We start from the raw sequence: 23,104 nt of genomic DNA, 5'->3' as shown, positions 1-23,104 counted from the left end.
AGTCTCGTCATACCATCCCTTCTATAAATTTATCAAGCTCAGTCTTGAAGCCAGTTATGTTTTTGCCCCCTCTCCCTCCTCCGGTCTCCTTGGAAGGCTATTTCAGAACTTCACTCCTCTGATGGTTAGAAACCTTCCTCTAATTTGAAGCCTAAACTTGTTGATGACCAGTTTATATCCATTTGTTCCTGTGTCCATATTAGCGCTTAACTTACAACTCCCCTCCTTTCCTGATATTTATTTCTCTGATGTGTTTAGAGACAGCAATCATATCTCCCTTCAGCCTTCTTTTGGTTACGCTAAACAAGTCAAACTCAGAGTCTCCTCTCATAAGGTAGGTTTTGCATTCCTCTGATCATCCTAGTAGCCCCTCTCTGCACTGTTCCAGTTTGAATTAATCTTTCTTAAACATGGGAGACCAGAAAGGCACACATTCTCCTTGCTTTAACAGTAGTTATATATAATTAGTATCATTTTAGTCTGCAGTTTCCTTGCTGCTATCTGCTGAATGCTCTTTTGCAGAACTTACCCTTCCTGGTTGAACAATCTCATGATGCCCATTTAAACTGTATTGAATCTGCATGAGCTTCTGAAAGTTATCCTATGTGGGAAAAAACACACAAAAATAGAATTGCCTTTCAATTTAATGAAAATGCATTAGACAGCTTTAGCAGACATCAACTTCTACAATTATGATACTTACTCCCTGTTTCATGATATCATTGGCATGGTTGGCTACTTCTATGACAACAGCCAGAGCACCTAAAGTGTGAAGGAACAGAATTTAGTTATACAATCTAGCCAGTGGTTCAGTGTTCAAAAACATGTTGCCCAATTCAGCTGGTGCTAAGGGGCTCAAGAGTGTGACCCAAAGCTCACAGAAGTCAGTGGGAGTCTCTGTTGACTTCAGTGGTCTCTGGATTAGGTCTTAAAAGCTGTGTCCTTGCAAACCACCATCCATTGTGGCAGTGCTTTTGTGCCATGTTTGCCACCAAATTTCTTAAAGTTAACTGAAATGAGGACACTCATTTTGCCAACAAAATTAAGCTCACACCCAGCTTGCCTTACTCACACAACTAGTCCATTCAAGGTGCCCACTTGTATAAGTGATTGTGTAATGTGAGCAGGATTAAGTCCCAATGTAAACTCAGCAAAGGGACTCAGCCAATAACCATCTTTTTCCATTGCACACGTTTCCCTGAAATGTTGGTCACAGAATTCAGAGGACTTCCAGTGGAGCTATTGTATTTTCAATTTTCTGTCTTTGGGTTTATTGCTGACTAAGATTATTTTCAAGTTTAAAATCCCACACATTTCTTTTTAAGTGTCAAATGTTTTGTACCCATGTGGTTTTGAAAATGTAAAATCTCTAAAAGTGAAGAGTTACCCAAGATGGGAGGCAGTTTGGTATCTCTGTATTCAATTAAAAAAACCCCAACACAATGGAAAGAAGCGTTTCAAATTACTGCAGTAAGGGGATGAAAGGAGCATGTGAATTACTGCACAGAGCAGCAGTATTTCATACAGAATTCAAATCTGCAATTAATTTAATTGGAGAAAATAGATAAACTCACTTTACTGAAAGTTAGCACAAATAACTATGTGGTGACAGACTCTCTCTAAGATACAGATCACACTCAAACATTTGAATGCAATGAAGCTTCCCAAATAATGGAACTTTTATAGGTTTAGAGATGTCCAGCAATACTATCACTAGGCCACTAAAACCTAAACACTATTTTTTCTTTCTAACCTGGTATTTACACAGGTCTCATCAGTGTAGCACTTGAGTTCCTGGACATACACATCCAGAACTGTTAGGTTCTTAGTGAGATGGAAAATAGATTAAAACATAATTGCCAAACTTCAAAAGGTATAGAGTGTTTAAGGCCTGAGCTGGGAATTAAGTGGAAGCATGAACTAAGAGCTCCCACTTAGACTGACGTAAGGAGCATTTTGGGGTTTTGTTTTAAGTGTCTTTCACAAAGGAAACAAATACAGCTTCCAAATAATCAAAAGGCATGGAAATACTGAACACGCCCAATAAACATAATAGAAAGAGCAGGATGTCTTTAAACTTAGGGCATCTCAGAGTGTCCGCTGCACGTGCGGAAGTTGAGCCACAGGAATTTTCTGTCCAAGGAAAGCTGGAATGAATTGGCTCCAAATAAGATACAGGTGGCTGAACATTTCTTCAAACCGCCTTCAGAGATCTGTTATTAAAAGAAATCCACGCCAAAGTATTCATTCATTGACTTCAGGAAAAATTAAGACTGATGAATCCTATGGTAAATTGGCTGGAATTCAGAGAGGAAGATTTAAGGTCACATTATCTTTTGTAGCATTGTGATTCCAAAATAAACCTTAAGATTTTGAAAGTCCAATAACTATACTCAAGAGTAAATAATACATGAAGTGAACAGGTGTAGGAAATGGTATGAGAACTGTTTTTGAAAAGAAGGCTCATCTCACTTTCTAATGTTGCACTACCTATAAGGAATAACCCATCTACAAGAAAGCACAGAGGTCCCTGAGGTAACCTGCAGATATAGTTTTGAGACACCTAGCCCACATAGATCTTTATTTACACAGTTAAAGGGACACAGCCAACTTCACTATTCTGTTTTGACTTGTTTTTTTTAACCTACTGTGTCACAAGCAACACCTAGATTACTAAAAATGAAATATTAGAGGATTTTTTCATATCTAGATTTAGTTTGTCGTCTTCATAACATTTGACAGTTCTTTCATTGTTTCCCCTGTACAGCTACAGTTAAGTTTCCCTAGTTGTCTTTGACACAGCAACAAAGGAGAGAAAAACATTTTAGAATATAAGGAAGCGTGATCGCTGAAAGCACACAAGTTTGGCAGAGGAGACTCAAGAGAAGGTACAGACCTGACACTACTTATAACTCATTTTTTGAAATTGACTAGATTTCAAGTGTCCAATGTAGCATTAGTGCAGGAGTCTCAAACATGCGTCTTGGAGTTATTTCCTGCGGTCCACCATAGGCCCCGACTCACTGGCAGCCAAGCTTCAAACATTACTGAGTGTTTATATTTTATTAAAATCCCTCTTTGCTTTAAAAAAAGTTTTAAAAAAGTTAATACATTACTTTGAATAGCATACAATATTACTCTTAATTTTTTTTCATTTTTGACTATACTTTTGTATCATTGTATGAAAAGGTTTCAGTGATGCAGCCCTTGGGCCAATGTACTAGTCCTCATGTGGCCCTCGTGGTGATTTGAGTTTGAGATCCCTACATTAGTGCTAGTTTATTCATATCCATTATCAACACACGGAACTTATTGGCTCAGCTATCACTGAAAAAATGAAGACGTGAAACAATCTTTACCTATTTGCCCCCCAAAAGCTGCTCTCTTTGTATATTCAGAGTCATTATTTGCTTGCTTAAACCACAAAAATAGATCCTTCTTAGTTCTACTAACACTGCAGAGCCAAACATGGTGATGATGAGTGTGCAAAGAGGACAGAACTAGAGCTTGAATTTCAGTCCCTGAATTCATTTTACAGGGACAGCTGTTTTTATTTGTAAACTTTGAACTTTCTTTTTGGGGAAAAAAAAAAAAAAAAAAAAAACACGGAACCCTTCAACGTCTCTTTTCATAGTAACATAAAACTGAATAAAATAGGTTTACTGGTTCACTACATTACATGCATCTAAAGTTAAAGTTTAGAAATATTCTCATTTTTCATCTTTAACAAGACTTCTCTTTATTTAATCTAAAGAAATACATTTACCTTGAGTATCCCTATAGTCTGCTGAGTCTTCTAAAAGATTCTTTAAATAATCTGCATAATAAAGAAAAATTATTACATAAATATGTTGGGAAAGAACCAGTGTTATAAAAAGGAAAAAAAGCATAACAAATTGCTGGAAAAAATGTACTTTTGGATAGACATGTGCAATAAGTTATAGCCCCTAATGGATTAAAAAAAAAAAAACCAAAAACAACCAGCTGAAATATCACTAAAATACTTGTTTTTGGAGTGTAACAGAAAATGTAATATCAACATCAGCACAGCTACACAATATCTGTGCACAAAACAATATTTACATTGAATGTTTCAGATAAAAAAAAGCAATGATGAAAAGTGAAATAAGTAAAAAATGTGTTGCTCTATTTTACTCAGGAAGAGAGTTCACAGAAGCAGTGTCTTCAGGTAAATGATATAATTTGTATAGGTGTTATATTTCAGAACAAATCAATGAGCAGCAGTTATCCATTAATTATTCAGTGTGACAACAGGTATTTATACAAAGCTATACTACATGCACTTATTTGTGTTCAATTTTATATAGGTCATGACAGATTTTGAAGATTACAAATATTACTGTGTTGTGTGTTAGTACCTAACCTGATTGTAATAAATAATCAGTATTTGGCAAAAGAATGTTCTGGTTGTTTTATTATGTAGAAGAATTTTTGTTCCAATAAAGGAAAATAAACTATCAAGTTTTGATGTGTGTGTTAGTTTGGTTGTGATCAATGATAAATCTAGTCTTTGCTCACTAGATGGCACACCAAATCCACAAAATATTTCTTGCTTTGAGGTTTTCAATCTTTACTTACAAGCAAATATGCACCAGCAACCACACACCACACAACAAAAACACTAACCCAGGAACCTATCCTTGTAACAAAGCTCGTTGCCAACTCTGTCCACATATCTATTCAGGGGACACCATCAAAGGACCTAATCACATCAGCCACACTGTCAGAGGCTCATTCATCTGCACATCTACCAATGTGATATATGCCATCATGTGCCAGCAATGCCCCTCTGCCATGTACATTGGTCAAACTGGACAGTCTCTACATAAAAGAATAAAAAGGACACAAAACAGACATCAAGAATTATAACATTCAAAAACCAGTCAGAGAACACTTCAACCTCCCTGGACACTCAATTATAGACCTAAAAGTAGCAATTATTCAACATAAAAACAGACTCCAACGAGAAACATCAAAACTGGAATTAATCTGCAAACTAGACACCATTAAATTAGGCTTGAATAAGGACTGGGAGTGGATGAGTCATTATACTAGCTAAAAACTATTTCCCCATGCTAATTTTCCTGCTAATGTTACTCACACCTTTTTGTCAACTGTTTGAAATGGGCCATCCTGGTCATCACTACAAATTTTTTTTTCTCCTGCTGATAATAGCCCACCTTAATCGATTGGTCTCGTTAAGAGTTGGTTTTGCAATCCCCATTTTATCTATCTGTCTACCTACCTACCGTATTTTCCACTGCATGCATCTGATGAAGTGGGCTTTAGCCCACGAAAGCTTAGGCTCAAATAAATTTGTTAGTCTCCAAGGTGCCACAAGTACTCCTCGTTCTTTCTGCTAAAACCACTAAAACTAACCTTAAATGCCACACAAATTGGGAAAACCAAACATATTCCCCTGGAGATTCCATTTCCTACAATATTTAATCAGAAAATATAATGTACCACCAAAGGCACTGCATGTGTCACATTTGCAGCAGGCATCTGTTTTATACATTCTAAAGTTCTAAAGTGGTTAAAGTGCAGAAGAGATGAAATCAGAAACTTTCAGAAAAATATGCAATATTTTATAAGTAAATGATAATAAATATTGTGTGTGTATATACACACACACATATATATATACACACACACACACACACACACACACTTAAATTAGTGAACGTATCTGCATTCTGGCCTGAAAGTTTTGTGGAGGATCTAGCGAAGAGTAAGGCATAAACGTCAGGTGAGGGTGTGGAGAAGGAGTAGTAGTAAGTAGGTTCTACTGTAGAGGGAGGGAGAAAAAGAGAAAAGATTGATCCAGCTGGATCAGAGGAAGACCACCATTTTTTGCTGCACCTGAAGTTTTGTTTTACCATTAGTGGGCACCAGCCAATGTTTGGGTTTTTTTTAGTACTTGTCTCTTCCATGACACTAAACTCTCTCCCACAACAAAAAACCAAGTTATTTCCTTCCTCCTTTATATATCCTAAGAGATTTTTGCTGTGCTGGCTACACAAAATAGTTAATCAAGTCTTGTATTTTTAAACCAATTTGGTTAAACTGGTGAAAACCCCTATATAAACATTTTAAATTCATATCAGCCATTTTTAAACCAATTTATCTGAAATTGATTCCTTACTTACATAAGTTAAAAAGCCATTTTTAAAATTGATTTAGCTTATATCAATAAGGAATCATCTTAAGATAAAATAATGTCATTTTTAAAACCAATTTAAAATAGCCACATAGTTGTTTAAACCAGCTTAACCAAACTGGTTTAAAAATGCACACACCTGTAGCTCAACTAGAGCAAGCTACTGCACAGACAAGGTCTAAGAATAGGTAGGTAGAAGCCCTATGGGATAGCGGTCATTTATTTTTAAAAGTTGGTTGCATGTTTTATCCCTCTCTCCCAACCTTTGCATAGTGTTCATCTTCATAGACTGTGAGCTCTCCATGGCAGGAACTGGGTTTTCCTATACACGTTGTGCATATTTTGTGCAATACTATAATCCAAAATAATAAATCAGAGTTGAAATACAGTGTGGGTTTCCATCACCAGGGACTGAACTCAGGAACTCCTGAACTAAAAGCATGAGTTTGTACTCAAGAGCCAGGCTTTGCAACTGGCAGCTGTAACAAACTTGCATCCTCTGTGGACCAGGTACAGTAGGGGACACAATGCACACTGACCATTGTGTTATGATAGCACCCTAAGAAAACTATCCATTGTGAATGGCAACATAAATTTAAGACCCAAAAGTGATCTTAAATTCCCAGTGTAATAGGGACCCAAATAGGGAACTGAATATTTCTTGGCATATACATGCTTTATGGCATACACTAAAGTTTTGTCCAAGTTAAACAAATGAACAACATTTTATATGGCGCAATTCTTTTGACAGGTACTTTCACTCACGGACAAAACTAGAATTAAAAGTGTCAGAGAGACTTAGACAAGTTTCAGCATAAATTTATTTATTTGAAACTCTGCAGTCAAAAGTAGAGTGTTGCTCTTATGTTAGGGCTCTATGGAGTATCCAATTAAATTTGCAGCTGCTAAATGCTGCAATAATATTTATGTAATTTTGAACTTAACACTCCTTTGCACATCTGGATAGTAGCCTCTGTTCGTGGCTAAAAATCTATAGCTTCAAAGCAGATTTTGAACAGATGTTTCCAATCTCTCATTTTCCATGAATACACACTGGAAATTCTGTGCTTACAACAACCACCTTTCTGTGGTTAATGCCATCAGACTATTATACAGAGGGTTTTTATTGATATGGATACCATTATATTTTGCTGAAACACTATAATTTAGTACAAACATACTTAACAAGAACAAGTATATGAACAAAATCCAATCAATGAAACTAAATCTTAGTTTAAAAAAAATTACTAGTGATCACTATTTAAACAAAAAAATCTGAATAAGTCAAAATCAAGCATTATTTACAGAAGAAATACAGAATACTTAGAACAAAATATAGCAACCAGAGATGAACTATTTATTGCAAGTAGAATTTCTAAGAGGGGAAGAATGAGAGATATGGTCTAATTTTCTTCTTCCTTCCTATTGCCTGACTTGAGACAGACTAAAGGAAGCATAAATATAAATCGCTGAAACCTACTTTTTTAGCTCTCAACTTGCCAAGGTCCTAATATGCAAACAGAAAAAATATATTTATTCTATGTTCCTCACATGATGTGGGTTTAAGTGAGATAAGCAGCAAGTTTGTGTAGGAGACACATTTGAGTCTACAATGATGGCTATCCTTTGATATGATGGACAATTGAGAGATGGACAGATACAGCAGCAGAGCATAGTACAAAGACAACCCATAAAACACAGAAATGGAGGGTGAGGATGTGCAGTGAACGGAGACAGAATCGGCAAGGAACCAGGAAGAGAGAAGAGAAAGGCTGAGAAAATGAATGAAGCGATAAGAAGAAAGAAGGCTCATCCCAGGACAGCATGGAGCACATGAGTATTGCACAGCCTCCTTGAGTGATACAGGGATTTGGGAAAGGGGCAGTAGGGAAGAATTTCACTCCTTTATTTTCTTACTAGACAGCAGAGGTTTCTAACTATCCATCACAGTAAGTAACCCTTTTAATACTTGTTATGTAAGAATCAAACGATTAGTGTGTAGAAAAGTGAAAGCCCACATGAGCAAATGGAGGAATCATATAATTTGACAGGAATACAGATGAGATGCGCCTCTCTTTTGCAGATTTATGAGCCCATCTGCCTCTGACATTGACAGCTCAGGAGTAACAGTATCAAGAGGCAGCAAAAAGAAAAGGAGTACTTGTGGCACTTTAGAGACTAAAATTTATTTGAGCATAAGCTTTCATGAGCTACAGCTCACTTCATCGGATGCATTTGGTGGAAAATACAGGGGAGATTGATATACACACACAGAGAACATGAAACAATGGGTTTTATCATACACACTGTAAGGAGAGTGATCACTTAAGATGAGCCATCACCAGCAGCAGGGGGGGAGGGAGGAAAACCTTTCATGGTGACAAGCAAGGTAGGCTATTTCCAGCAGTTAACAAGAACATCTGAGGAACCGTGGGGAGTGGGGTGGGGGGGAGAAATAACATGGGGAAATAGTTTTACTTTGTGTAATGACTCATCCATTCCCAGTCTCTATTCAAGCCTATTCAATGCTCAGGCATTGGCACCCTGACAGCAGGATTGTCTGGCTAGGTAGACTCCCTCCTCAGGCCCTACATTAACAGCACTCCCAGCTATTTTCGAGACACCACTGACTTCCTGAGGAAACTACAATCCATTGGTGATCTTCCTAAAAACACCATCTTAGCCACTATGGATGTAGAAGCCCTCTACATCAACATTCCACACAAAGATGGACTACAAGCTGTCAGGAACACTATCCCCGATAATGTCACGGCTAACCTGGTGGCTGAACTTTGTGACTTTGTCCTCACCCATAACTATTTCACATTTGGGGACAATGTATACCTTCAAATCAGCGGCACTGCGATGGGTACCCGCATGGCCCCACAGTATGCCAACATTTTTATGGCTGACTTAGAACAATGCTTCCTCAGCTCTCGTCCCCTAATGCCCCTACTCTACTTGCGCTACATTGATGACATCTTCATCATCTGGACCCATGGAAAAGAAGCCCTTGAGGAATTCCACCATGATTTCAACAATTTCCATCCCACCATCAGCCTCAGCCTGGACCAGTCCACACAAGAGATCCACTTCCTGGATACTACGGTGCTAATAAGCGATGGTCACATAAACACCACCCTATATCGGAAAGCTACTGACCGCTATTCCTACCTACGTGCCTCTAGCTTTCATCCAGATCATACCACACGATCCATTGTCTACAGCCAAGCTCTACGATATAACCACATTTGCTCCAACCCCTCAGACAGAGACAAACACCTACAAGATCTGTCATGCATTCCTACAACTACAATACCCACCTGCTGAAGTGAAGAAACAAATTGACAGAGCCAGAAGAGTACCCAGAAGTCACCTACTACAGGACAGGCCCAACAAAGAAAATAACAGAACACCACTAGCCATCACCTTCAGCCCCCAACTAAAACCTCTCCAACGCATCATCAAGGATCTACAACCTATCCTGAAGGATGACCCATCACTCTCACAGATCTTGGGAGACAGGCCAGTCCTTGCTTACAGACAGCCCCCCCAATCTGAAGCAAATACTCACCAGCAACCACACACCACACAACAGAACCACTAACCCAGGAACCTATCCTTGCAACAAAGCCCGTTGCCAACTCTGTCCACATATCTATTCAGGGGACACCATCATAGGGCCTAATCACATCAGCTACACTGTCAGAGGCTCGTTCACCTGCACATCTACCAATGTGATATATGCCATCATGTGCCAGCAATGCCCCTCTGCCATGTACATTGGTCAAACTGGACAGTCTCTACATAAAAGAATAAAAAGGACACAAAACAGACATCAAGAATTATAACATTAAAAAACCTATTGGAGAACACTTCAATCTCTCTGGTCACTCGATTACAGACCTGAGGGTGGCTATTCTTCAACAAAAAAAACTTCAAAAACACTCCAACGAGAGACTGCGGAATTGGAATTAATTTGCAAACTGGATACAATTAATTTAGGCTTGAATAGAGACTGGGAATGGATGAGTCATTACACAAAGTAAAACTATTTCCCCATGTTATTTCTCTCCCCACCCCACCCCACCCCCCACTGTTCCTCAGCTGTTCTTGTTAACTGCTGGAAATAGCCTACCTTGCTTGTCACCATGATAGGTTTTCCTCCCTCCCCCCCTGCTGCTGGTGATGGCTCATCTTAAGTGATCACTCTCCTTACAGTGTGTATGATAAAACCCATTGTTTCATGTTCTCTGTGTGTGTATATATCAATCTCCCCTCTGTATTTTCCACCAAATGCATCCGATGAAGTGAGCTGTAGCTCACGAAAGCTTATGCTCAAATAAATTTGTTAGTCTCTAAGGTGCCACAAGTACTCCTTTTCTTTTTGCGAATACAGACTAACACGGCTGCTACTCTGAAAAGAGACAGCAATAATCTTGTAAATTGATGCCACTGCAAAGATACATGAAACAGGAATGTGGAAATGTATCATAAAAACAAGGCTAGCCTACTAACACAGAGCGCTTAGATAACATCGAGAAGGAAAACCAGCTGTCGACACCAAGAGGCCCAACAGTTGCATTTCACGGACAATTTTTTTTCCCTCTCCCTGCCACAATTTGCCCACTGTGTTTCCTGATGCATCTACAGAATAGGGAATTTTGCCATTGCTTTGAATGCAGCAACTTTATCATTTAAAATTACCTTCATTCTTGTTTTACTCATGCTGCCCAGCCCATTCTGATGCTGGGCCCAAGTACCTTCTGAAGTCCCAGCAGTGCAGGATTTTCATGGGGACCACCCAGTATTAAGCAGAGGTGCTTTAAATTGACAGAGTAGACAGACCATCTAGCTACACATGTGGGAGGGGAAAATAATCCCATTTTATGGCCAAGGCAAATATAATGCAATGTGGATTGATATTGCAGGCTGAGCAATAGCAAGAGAAGTATAGCTCTCCCGTTGCAGTTATTTTACTGTTCCTTCCAAGAACCGTTACTAAAAAATAATCAGCATAGATGAGAGTCTGATCTTTGAGCTTTTCATCCCTCCCATGGAACAGAGAAAAATTCTGTTTAGAAACCAAGACCCTGATCTTGCAGTCTGGTCCATGCTGGTAGCCACAGGATCAACAAGGCTCTCATGGGCACAAGATCTACCTTCACATATCCAATTGCATGACTGGGGCCCTATGGTATCAGCCAGATAGAAAAGGATTTACAAGACCAGTGTTTTCTATGAACTCCCTCCCTCATCTCCTGCATTTAGAACCAACGATAATGAGGATTTTAAAGCCTTTGAGCAATGGGATTTCTGTTGTAACTGCATTTATCAACAAGATCTTTTCTCCTCCCTACCTTTTGGTTCCACCCCTTTTAAGTATGCCTTTGGTCTCTCTCAGAAATCGAGACACCACTACTGAATTTGGAATGAATAGCAGTTCCCCTGCCATGTCTAAAGTTAGTGTCCTTTTAAAATAAAATCAGATATCTTTTTATAAGCTTTTACTTTTCCTTGTATTGTAAGAGATGTAAACATTTTCCGCTTACAAATAACCTGTTTTCATAGGGTTTTCCCTGCCTTCCCTCTTGATTTTAATGCAACTGAAAATAAAGGGGTTATTTTTAATAACAACTTTGTGGCTGCAAAGTAATAAGCTTAATCTGTACTATGCAGCAGCATCACTGATTTAACTACTGCAGGAGAAATGGCATTTCTTGGTTAGCTGCTGCAGAGCCGGAAAAGGGTCATGGAGCATTTTATTTTTGTAGTTACTACATATACAGATACTATTTTTAAAATTTCTCAGCAAGGGACAGTAGCATGAAAAAACCAAAAACCTAAATATTTAAGAACTCTAGAGGATTCTAAATCCTTGACACTGTCCTTTATAATGCATGTTCCCTACATTCCTAACACACATAACTTTATAAACCAAGCAACAGAACTTAAACCCTGTAATTTTTGTTAACAAGAAAACAAGAATTAGGTTACATTTTTGAAAAAGACAAGATTTCAGTGCACACAAAACATTTTCTTTAAAATCATGGCTAATTTCAAGAAAAAAAGCCAGGCCTAGAAGATTTAGTTACTTGGGTTAGAAATTATATTAAAAGAAAAATGTTTTTATTTTCAATTGTCAGGACCTCTTTTCTCCCCTCCCCATCCTTCTCATGTTTGAGATCAATGCTCTTCCCCTGATCCTAATGACATGATTGGATTCCACAGCTGTGGAAACAGAGCAAACCATAACAAGGTTTGATGTTTGTGACTACTGCTGAATTTATCTACCAGAAAACGTATCACGTGGCAGGGAATAACTGCATTTTTCCTGCGTATTTTATGACTGCCAATATTACTGAGTAGAACTTCTAGCTGCACAGTACATTTTAAGAGAGTTTCATATATCTGTAATCAAGTAAATATCTTTTGCAGAGTGTTGTGATGGCGTAGATGCCAATTTCCTGAGACTTGTGAGGACTGGCTTTTAAACTTGTGAACAGCTTGTCAGTACCTGTCAAAAGCAGCCTGTACTGGGGAATCCTCTGAACTGGCTTGAGCAGATAGTGCTTGAGTGCCAGACTAGCACAGCGAGGACTCATCTGAAAGACAAACACCCAAAATAAATACCCACAGTCCTCTAATAGTCAATTATCTGCTATCCAAAGAAGTTGTGCCTCTAAACAATTGACTTTTACTTGTGTGCTGAAAAGGGATGCATTCTGCTATCCTGCTTAACTCCACAGCAGTACATATAAATGTGAGCTGCCTAAGTCAGCCCTCAGCTATGCACAAGTAACATTTATCTGTAGGCCCACATGCTACAGTATTGCTAGTAGCCAGATCTGATCATTCCTCCACACAGAACGCCGCACATAAAAATAGTATGTTTCAAAAGTTAGGAAGATACATAACAGGTAAACACTGGAATTCTATGCAAAAATCAAAACATCTGCCTTCATTCTAAGAAAAGAATGTTATGCATCTCCCTAGAAATAAGGGAAACCTGTCAGCTAGCAGTAAAGGTAACCTGGTGGCATGCTCATTTGGAATCGCAATTCTTATCAATTAGACAGAACTGTAGTGAAGGCTGCAGCGTTCATTACAAAAGGCTCTTTAAGTGATACAAAGCCCAAAGACACAACAGAGAGCTAAACCTTTTTAAAGGGTTATGCTCCAACATGTTTTAATCATCATAGGTTGGATGATTTGGCCCTCTCATCACTTCTTCCAGTTCGAATGGCCTGAAAATCGTTTATTAATGCTACTCGTACATGAGGAACACTGACAAGAAGCACCTTCACTAACAGGGATAGGTTTTATCTCTTTCTTTGGTAACTGCTGTCTTGTTTTTCTCTCTCCTACATTCCTTTGCTCTCTCCTCCTCCTCACCCCTGTGGCAAGTAGCTTATCTAGCCACGCACACACCCAACACATCAAGCAATGCCTGGAAGCACCTGATGCTGGCCATGCAAAGCAGACTCACATTTGTGAGTGCTCACCTAGTGGGGCTTGGTGAGAAACAGGCCCTCTGTGACCAGAAGATAGCTATGGCTCAGTTATGACTCCTCTGCTGGAAAGGAACTACAACAGTACTGAGCTCAGCAGTTATTTACTTTGTCAGTCTCAGTCATTACTGAATTAATCTGTCAAAATAATGAATAACCCTCACAAGCACTCAGTGATGTTTATTCTGGATTGCACATTTAGAGATCACACCTCTTCTCTGATTGGTTTTCAAGGGAATAAAATGAGAGGCTGGCAGGGGTACTTGGCTTTTGCATGATTATTGCACGTGCTCAGTTTGAGGGCATTTTGGAAATGGAATTGGTTTGTTTTATTTTCAGGTTTGCAGCTCAAGAAATTCACTTTTCCAGGTTTCCATTCCAAACCAAACACAGGACGTGAAAAACTACATTCTGCTCTCATTTTTACTCTGCAACCCCAATCAAATCAATGAATTTACAATGGTAGAAGTCAGTGCATAATTTGACCCAGACACTTAAACTTTTAGAAGCGACTAATGATTTTGGCTGTCCATATTAAACCACACTAAAGAGGCCTTATTATTAGAAAGTGCTGAGCCTTCTGAAAATCAAGTCCCTTTAATATGTCTCAAATTGGACACCCACAACCACTAGTCATTTTTGCAAACGTAGGCCACAGTGGTTAAATTCTCCTTCGTCCTACCCACTGGTCCCCTACTGGGACCTAGAAACAAAGAGGAAAAACTAAATCTTTGCAGCCTTACAAAAGAGTACCAGAATTACGAAACGAGAAATTAAGATCTCTTTTGCAAAAGAAGATGATACCTCAAAGTCTTTAACCACAGCAGCAAAACTAGGGTTCTTCTTGCATTGTTCATCTAGCAGCGCAACATTCTTATCAAATTCTTTGATATAAGTTGAATACATCTTTAAGTAGGGTCCTTTTTTCACAAATATATCAGCGATTCTTTGATAGTCAATCCTGAAAAAGAGAACAAAGTAATTAAAACAGCACATAGTTACATAAAAATAAATCTAGTATTTAGAAACCAGCAGAGCTAATATTCTCAGTCACTTTCGGAGCTCAGCAGTGGATTAAAAAGAAGGCTTATTAAGTAAACAGCTAGTGCAGTGGTGAGCAACCTGCAACTCACGGGCTGCACGCAGCCCATCAGGGTAATCCGCTGGCGGGCCACCAGACAATTTGTTTACATTTGCATGGTCGCCTGCAAATCCCAGCACTTCCCTGTGGCCCACGCCACTTCCTGAGCTCCCATTGGCCGGGAATGGCAAACCACGGCCACTGGGAGCTGCGGGCGGCTGTGCAAATGTAAACAAACTGTCTGGCGGCCCCGTCAGCAGATTACCCTGATGGGTCGCAAGTTGCCCACCACTGAGCTAGTGCTTATCTCACTGGGGAAACCAAAATGTGCATGTTAATTTTTTTGTCATTGTAAATTCTTAGCTTCTCCTCTCCATATGAGATAAACATTGACGTGTTGGTATCTCATCCTGCAGAGTGAAATAGGGAACTCAATTTTCAAACACTCACAATTTAGTCATGTGCCTTTGGTCAAAATGTTCAAAAACAGGAACCTAAAATCAGGCTCCTGGATTCGTATTTAGGCACCAGATTGAGGCCAATGGAAGTGTGAATGTTCAGCACTTTGAAAAAATCAGGCCACTTACTTCGATGCCCAAATGCAGATTCAAAGAAGCTTAACTTTAGACTTCTATTTTTGAAGAACTTAGCTTTGGTCCAAAATCTGGTTGCTCAAATAGGCATTTACATGCATATGTACAATTAATGCACCCAAATGTCAATTCAAACATCTCAGTGTGGAATTTAGATGCCCAGTTAAGGTGCCCTCATTTGAAAATTAGGTCCTTAGGCTCAGAAGTCAGCTCTGGAGTCTAAAAAGCACATAGATTACAAAAGAGCAAATTTCTGCTGACAGTAAAATTCACTTTATTCCACAGTTAAATATTAAAACCATGGAAAAAATTGCACTCTTATTGATCATTACCAGTGAGACAGTCTCTCTTCTAATTCTCTGAGGAGGTCCTGATTAAGTTCATACAGCTGAGGTAGGTAGTACAGGATCTGATTCAGGATCCTATCCTCAATCACCGGCTTTCCTAACTGCCTGGAAGCATGTGCCACTGCATCCCGGAAATCCTGTTGGAGTACAAAGAGGAAAAAAAAACCCTCACTGAGAGACTGGCTTTCCGGCAACAATACATACGACAGTATTTCCCTTGCAGAAATGCTGCGGAGTATTACCCATTACAGAGGGTGAGATGGTACCATCTGTTTTATGTTACTGTGTGGCTTTAACTCAGGGCCTGTCTACAAGAGGAGTTATTCCCAGGGCCGCCAGAACTTTCGGATGCAAAAGTCACATTCCTGGGTCCATGTGCTGAGTTTGAACTAGCCTTCCAGTACAGGGACATCAGAACGAGAGCTGCACTGACAACTGAAAAGCAAGTGGCAATCACACTGTGGAAGCTTGCGATGCCAGACTTCTATTGGTCAGTGGGAAATCATATTGAAGCTGGAAAATCTACAGTGGGGGGCCATTGTCATGCAAGTGTATGGGGCCATTGTTTCCTGCTACACAGGACTGCGACTCTCAGCAATGTACAGGAAACAGTGAATGGATTTGCAGCAATGGGGTTCCCGAACTGTGGTGGGGCAACAGACAGCATGTATATCCCCATTTGCAGGAAGGTGGGCTGGTGCCAGAATACATCCTCAGAAAGGACTACTTTTCCATGGTTATGAAAGTGTTGGTGAATCACTGGGGGACACTTCACCGATATCAATGTGGGTGGGTCAGGGAAGGTGCGTGACACTTGCATCTTTAACATCACAGGCCTGTTCAGAAAGCTGCAAACAGCGACATTCTTTCCTGACCAGCGGATTACCATTGGTGATGTTGAAATGCCTGTTCAATTACAATTAATGGTACTTTCCGTAGCACCAGGCATTCTGCAGTATATGTTATCAAGTAATAAAGATCAAATTATTTCCAAAAAATAAAAATTTATTGCATAAGAAAAAACAGTACAAAGGCAATTGTGCAGTTAAAAATGATACAATACAAACTTATAAAATAAATGGAACAGAACTTTAAAATTAGAAGGCTAGAAAAACATTCATGTCCAGTTCAGTCCATTTCTGCCAAACATACACCAGCCATGTGAAGCTGTGATTTTCTTTACTGTCCCCTGGCGTGGAGTGGCAGGGATAGGGATGTGGCCCATGATATCATGTGGAAAGTTTGGAGGGAGTTGGGGTAAGGAGCTGTGGAAATGGAATTAATTCCTCACTGACTGCAAAGGAATGTGAGCCCAGAATCGTTGGACCCAATCGGTCAAGAAGTTGGCAGCATGTGTGTTTGCTGGCTGAGAACCCTCATTATGCCCTGGTGCATCTCCCTTTCCTTTTCCTGCTGGGACTTTCTCCTGTCTGCACTTTCCTTCTCCAGGCTGTCTGCTATATTCACCCTCCAGGCCTTCTGGTCAAGATCCAGTGAAGCACTGGCTTTCAGGATCTTGCAGAACATGTTCTCCCTAGTCCACTTCTTTCTCCTGCGGCATACCGAAAGAGGTGCGGAGGGGGAACCTGCAGGAGCAGGTACAGAAAAAACAGACAGATATATCATTGTATTTATAATCACAACAAAAAGCGAAAGATAAATTCAGCACTCCCCTCCCTTATTCCCATAACTCCCATTTTTAAATCAGACCTGCTTATGGATACTTCAGGTTTGGAATGCCTCTGCGCAGCATTGCTGCCCAGTCGACACAGCCATGGTGACTATGGCCTGCTGGGGGGAAGAGGAGGAGGGAATTATTCAGTTGCATCAAAAATAAAATAAAAATTCAGCCCACGAGTACAGGGCAATGCACTGAATACTAGCACTCTTTTCTACAGGCGGTGGTGATTTTAGCCGATATCTCATTCCTGAGGACAACAAAGGCACAGAGCACAGCTGCTGCTAGGCATCCCCAAGCCACTGGACCCATACGCCACTAGCCTGTTTACTGCAGTAAAGTCATAGTGGAGTGGAATGGGACAATGTCCTACAGAGGAGGAAGAAATAAGGCAGCCATCTCCAGAAACCTTCAGGAAAGGATTGCGGAGTTCCTCCGTGAAAGATTTCAACAACAACTTTCAGAAGGATATAAGGGACATCCCTATGTACATAAACAAGCTGCTTCACATCTGTCTCCCACCCTCCCCCCGGCTTAACCCTACAGGGGAATGAAAAGCAAATGATAATTCTACCACTGTTTGTTGTATCTCTCTCTCTTCTCCTAGGAAGAAAATAGAAAGCAAGTATCTCCATCCTGCCAACATGTCGCTGGGTCAGGTGCCATTTTCAGGTTTAAGGGTGAATGCATGCACACACTTACCCAAGGTTCCTGCCCCTAGATCAGGGTCATCCATGCTTGACTGGCAGGACTAGAATGAGATGGAGTCTCAAAGAGATTCTGGCTCACTGCATGGCTGGAGCACCTGCCACGTGTCCCTCCTCCTCACTGTACATAGCAGGGGTATCTTTCACATATTCCTCCAAGGCACCCACGCTGGTCTGAGGATGGCGGCGGGGGTCTCAGACGAGGATGGCATGCACCTCATTGTAAAAGCAGCAGGTCTGTGGCTCAGCACCAGACTGACTGTTGGCTCCCCTGGTCTCGTGGTATGTCTGCTGCAGGTTCCTTCATTTTCATGTGTCACTGCTGCTGATCCCCGTCGTCCTCTTTCACCTGCATCCACGCTCTGTGCAATCTTTTCGTAGCGGTCAATGTTTCTACAGCTGATCCGAAGATGTGCCTACACAACCCCTTCTCCCCACAGGCCCAGGAGATTCAACGTCTCCTGTGGGTCTAGGCAGGAGTGCATCTAGAATGTGTAGCCATTGGGCAGTTGCACATAACAAAGGAGAGCTGTTTGGTGTGCTCACCAAGCGGGATGATCAGGAAAGCACCATTTCCAACATATGCAGGTGGTTTTAGGGTGGGGGGGATGGTGACGGGTGGCTTACAGTCTCCATGACCCCCAGAGTGGTCACTGTTGTGCACAGTGGGGCAGCTGCTGGAGGACTGTTAGCATCAATGTAGATTGTGCAGTGTCTACACTTGTTCTGCATCGACCACAGTACATCGACCATGGCTCAGTGCCATTCGGGAAGGTGGTTTTACTGTGTCACAGTAACAGGATGCCAATGTTGGCAGAAGACAAGTTTGAATGTAAACACATGCACAACTCTGTCGACTCAACAAGACAACTTACGTCAGCCTCCCTTTGTAGCATAAGCCAGGCCTTAAAGAAAACCAACCAAAATGACACTGGGGCTGTCAGGTTTTTCTTGTTTGTTCTTTTTTTGATATCATAAATAGTTTGGTACAATCAATATTTGCCTACGCTAGGAACACTGATCGCTCATCCTAGAAGGTGGTACATTCTTTATGCTACAAAAACCTCCCAAACAGACCAGGCTATCATGTTTATTTGGTCCTCACTGAATATATAGGGTGAAAAACCTGGCCTCACTGAAGTCAATGAGAGTTTTGACATTGACTTCAGTGGGGCCAGGATTTCACCCATGGGTCCCAAGTACCTTTTCCACCACTTACAATGAAACTTACACAATTTTTAAAAATCTTGCAACACCAGTGTACCTTACTTAACCTGCTGAATAACTCTATATGATATGAGCTAAGTCAATGTCTAGGATGCCAAAGAGAGGAAAATCTGAACTACAGGCACTAGGCTCCTATAGCCTCTCAGAACAACTCTCCCCTGGAGGCGAGTGCTGCTGGGATGGAGGAAGGTGAGAGGACACCTCACAGCCATCTACACCAGCTCTCTCAGTTAACCTCTCTAGGCCATCCACCCAAACATCCTTGTCACCATCTCCCAGCAATATCCCCACAAGCTCCAATCGCATGGTTCCATGGGTCACAAAAGGCTGGGATTCAGTAGTTTGTGGCAAGAAACTGCAGGTGGTTTTTGGGCAGGGAGTAGAAAGGAAAGGTCAGGAACTACCGCATTAGAGTTTTTTTAAAAAAAAACAACCAAAACAACGCAGACGGCCTTATTCATATGGAAATGCTCTTTCACACATCATCTTTGCAGACTAGTATCACATAGCTTACTATCAGCTGCAACTATGGGGTTTCCTGACCTTCGGGCAACGGTTTCCAAACTTTTTACTAAGGTGACCTATCACCTGAATTTTGTGGGTGTTTTTTGCAACCCATCACTATATATACATACATTATACAGAAACCCCCATTTACTATTTTTAAATCCTGTAACGGTGCAACAGTAGGATAGATTTTGTATTAAACTTCATAAAAACAGTATTGTATTAAGAAAAAGTTGTCACATGGGGTATTGCTGTCAGATCCCAGCACTCATTAAAAAAAACAAAACCCCACAACCCAAACCAAGGCTGGATTAATGTATAGGCAAACTAGGTACGTGCCTAGGGCCCAAATTCCGGTGGAGAGGGGATCACCAGAAATCATACAGCAGTCTCCTTCTCCTCCACAGCCTCCTCCTTGCTCTGCCAAGGGGGCACAGACCACCTGCAGCAGCACTCTCCAATCTGGTATCACAACCTAACTTGCTGAAGAGAAGAGGCACCGTCTGCCTGGCTATCATAGTGGAGAGGGGACCAGGCCAAAACCCAAGTGGCGTTGTGACACCATGTGCCAGGTTGAAACACCTGGAGCGCAGAGCCAGTCCCAGTCTCTTGGGACAGGAGCTGCTGCTGTGGGATGAGTGCGGGGTGGGCTTGCTCTCCAATACCGCCACCCCCAGGCCTCCCCTCTGCTCTGGGCCCATGACTCATTCAGAACCTTCCTATGACACACTGGTGAGTCGGGACCCACAGTTTGGGAAACACAGCTTTAGGGCACTGCTTAATACTGAAATGATACAAGGAATTGCAATGACTAATACAGCCCAAATACAGGAGTTCTGAAGAACGCTGGGAAAAATACATCATGTTTAGTACTTGTAACTGGCACACTTAGCAAGAGCAGACAGTTACTGAGTCTAATACATAAGCCAGCATGAGACTAGTAAATGTTGGATCTCACTGTTTGTAGCTCAACCTTGGACGGAGTCTTTTCCCCAAAACAACATAAAATTCTTGCTTCGTCCTCTGGCATAGGTTATCTGAACATTGTAAGGCACAATGCATGAAAGCTGGTTTGCATACAATGCAATCAGCAGAAGAAGCTCCTTCCTGACAAGACACTGGAAGAGGAGTAGGGAGTCAGTTTTAAGCACCATTTATTTAAGTTACTGTTATAGCATATGAAGACTCTGGCATGTATTTGGGCACAGGAAAACCTGGTGCTCTCTCTGGGATGATCCAAGGCCCACTGACGTCATTATTAACTTCAGTGAGCTTTGGATCATACAATGTGACTTAATCATTGAAATAACAGCCAGTCAAGATACTTGTCAGCCCAGTCCCGAATAAGTCAACAGATGAACTACTGCAGAAAGGAAAAAGAGATAATATAGGAGATACAAGGCAAATCAAATTAAACCTACAAATGGTGACAAACCAGAGTGCTAAATGAAACAAAAAGAAGGAGAAAAGGTTCAGATTTCTTGGGAATTATCAAATCACTGTTATTGAACATGCACTGTGCATTGGTTACAATAGCCATATTAAAAATTTATTTATGACCTGGCAGCTCTTTTGAAGTAACCCTCCTGAAGTTCATCCTGAGCTGAAGTTAAAAAGATTTGAAGGCAGATAGCATAAGTCTGAGGAGTGAGGATGGGGATAGGAGGGAGAAGAGTGAAATAGATAGGAGAATGTGGCGACTGTCTATGTTCAGAACTATTGGTCCTTTGATTAGGAAATTCTTTAACATTGTATCCGTGTAGCGAGAGCCCATAATGGCTGCATTTTTAATATAGTTAAATAAACAGAATATAAAGAGAGAAAAATGAAACTTCACTCCAAAAAAAAAAAAAATGCACGTCATTCAGTACAAGGATATTTTTTTTCCTAAAAGAAGAGCAGTAATTTAAGAATTACAGTGAGGTTAATTGAATGCACTTGCCTGTTTCCCTCTAAAGCTAATCTGTTCACTACTAAATACAAAAACATGGCCAACTTTCTTAACATAAATCATCACTGTTAAAAGTTAACATATGCATGTATACTTGGCACTCAGTGATCAGTATCACATGTGATCACATTGAAATAATCTGCATTACACTCACAGATTTTATAGCTATACCAGAACATAAACATTGCTAAAGCCTCCTCCTGCACTGAATTGTTCAAAGGCCGTCACCCTAGCTGCCATAGGCAATGTGTTCTGTTTGAAGCAATGCAGCACCAACATTAAAGTGAATTTTTAAGAATCATACTTTATATATAAAACCACTTCTCAAATAAAATAAATTGAACTCTACTCATGCTGAATATTTAAAAAAAGCTAAAACATTCACTTTTTAAAATGAGACATTTACTCAATTGAATAGTACCATTTGTAACAAAACAGAAGTTTCACATATGTGACAAGCATATAAACGTGTGTGTGTGTGTGTGTGTGTGTGAGTGTGAAACAAAAAAGGTATGTTGACATGAAGTTTAAACAGGATGATTTTTTTCCTTTCAAAGAAGTTAATAAACAATGGCCCAGATGCTCCAAACTGCTTCATGTAATGCTATTTGCAGGATCCAATTTTATGTTGTTATATTCTGGTCCAACTGTAATTTTCTGGTGTCTCCTTTCATTGTGTATACAAAAGGGATTACCTTCATTTCCCTACTTTGAGATGAAGGCACCAGAATGTGTTACACAATGGCATCCATTTCTATTACAGATTGCTTTAAGTGTCACTATCCAGTAGAGTAACCAGTGGCTCCTGGGGGAGCTCAGTTACTTCAATAAGTTTTAAATTACTTACAAATACTTCATTTTTCTGTTAACGTCTGGCAAGACACTCTTAATAAATGCAGGAATGGGCTTGCCCTTTTGTTTTTGTTTTTTAAACTACATCCTTGCCAGCAGTTTGTAGCAATGTCTGGGCTACTCTGGAGTCAAAAATCCTTTGACACTATTTCCTCAGCTAATTAGGCAACTGTGGAACTTGAAATAGCGGTGACCCTATTATGAATCATTTGCCATCAACACAAACCCTTCTTCTCTCCCAGAAAGGCCTTGTGTCACAGTGACTTGCATCCCTCTCACTAGAGTGTTGCAAGTGCAAGGCCACAACGAATGACCCCTATAACTTTGTGTTAGCCTGGGGAACAAGGGAAAAGATGCGGACCCAATTTCAGATCCACCTTAACCACATGCTGAACTTTCACTAAACTGCTGGCCTGAACCCATATGGGCTTCAGATTTCTGTACTGTTGCATATATATAGTTCATTTAA

At 40.4% G+C, this 23,104-nt stretch overlaps 1 protein-coding gene across 3 annotated transcripts in view; it reads right to left on the bottom strand.

Annotated features, from left to right (window-relative positions):
- Positions 1 to 23,104, bottom strand: part of FGD6 (FYVE, RhoGEF and PH domain containing 6) — a 105,486-nt gene that overhangs the window by 32,587 nt on the left and 49,795 nt on the right. For all 3 annotated transcript variants that reach the window (XM_038420168.2, XM_038420177.2, XM_043492117.1), the window contains 6 exons: positions 15,699 to 15,850; positions 14,497 to 14,653; positions 12,699 to 12,786; positions 3,767 to 3,817; positions 704 to 762; positions 530 to 601 (listed from right to left, as the gene is read on the bottom strand). In XM_038420168.2, the coding sequence (XP_038276096.1) occupies positions 530 to 601; positions 704 to 762; positions 3,767 to 3,817; positions 12,699 to 12,786; positions 14,497 to 14,653; positions 15,699 to 15,850 (579 nt within the window). The remainder of the gene's footprint in view (positions 1 to 529; positions 602 to 703; positions 763 to 3,766; positions 3,818 to 12,698; positions 12,787 to 14,496; positions 14,654 to 15,698; positions 15,851 to 23,104) is intronic.

This window comes from Dermochelys coriacea, chromosome 1 (assembly GCF_009764565.3).
Source record: "Dermochelys coriacea isolate rDerCor1 chromosome 1, rDerCor1.pri.v4, whole genome shotgun sequence".
Taxonomy (NCBI): Eukaryota; Metazoa; Chordata; order Testudines; family Dermochelyidae; genus Dermochelys; species Dermochelys coriacea.
This window is presented reverse-complemented; position numbering and strand designations above follow the sequence as displayed.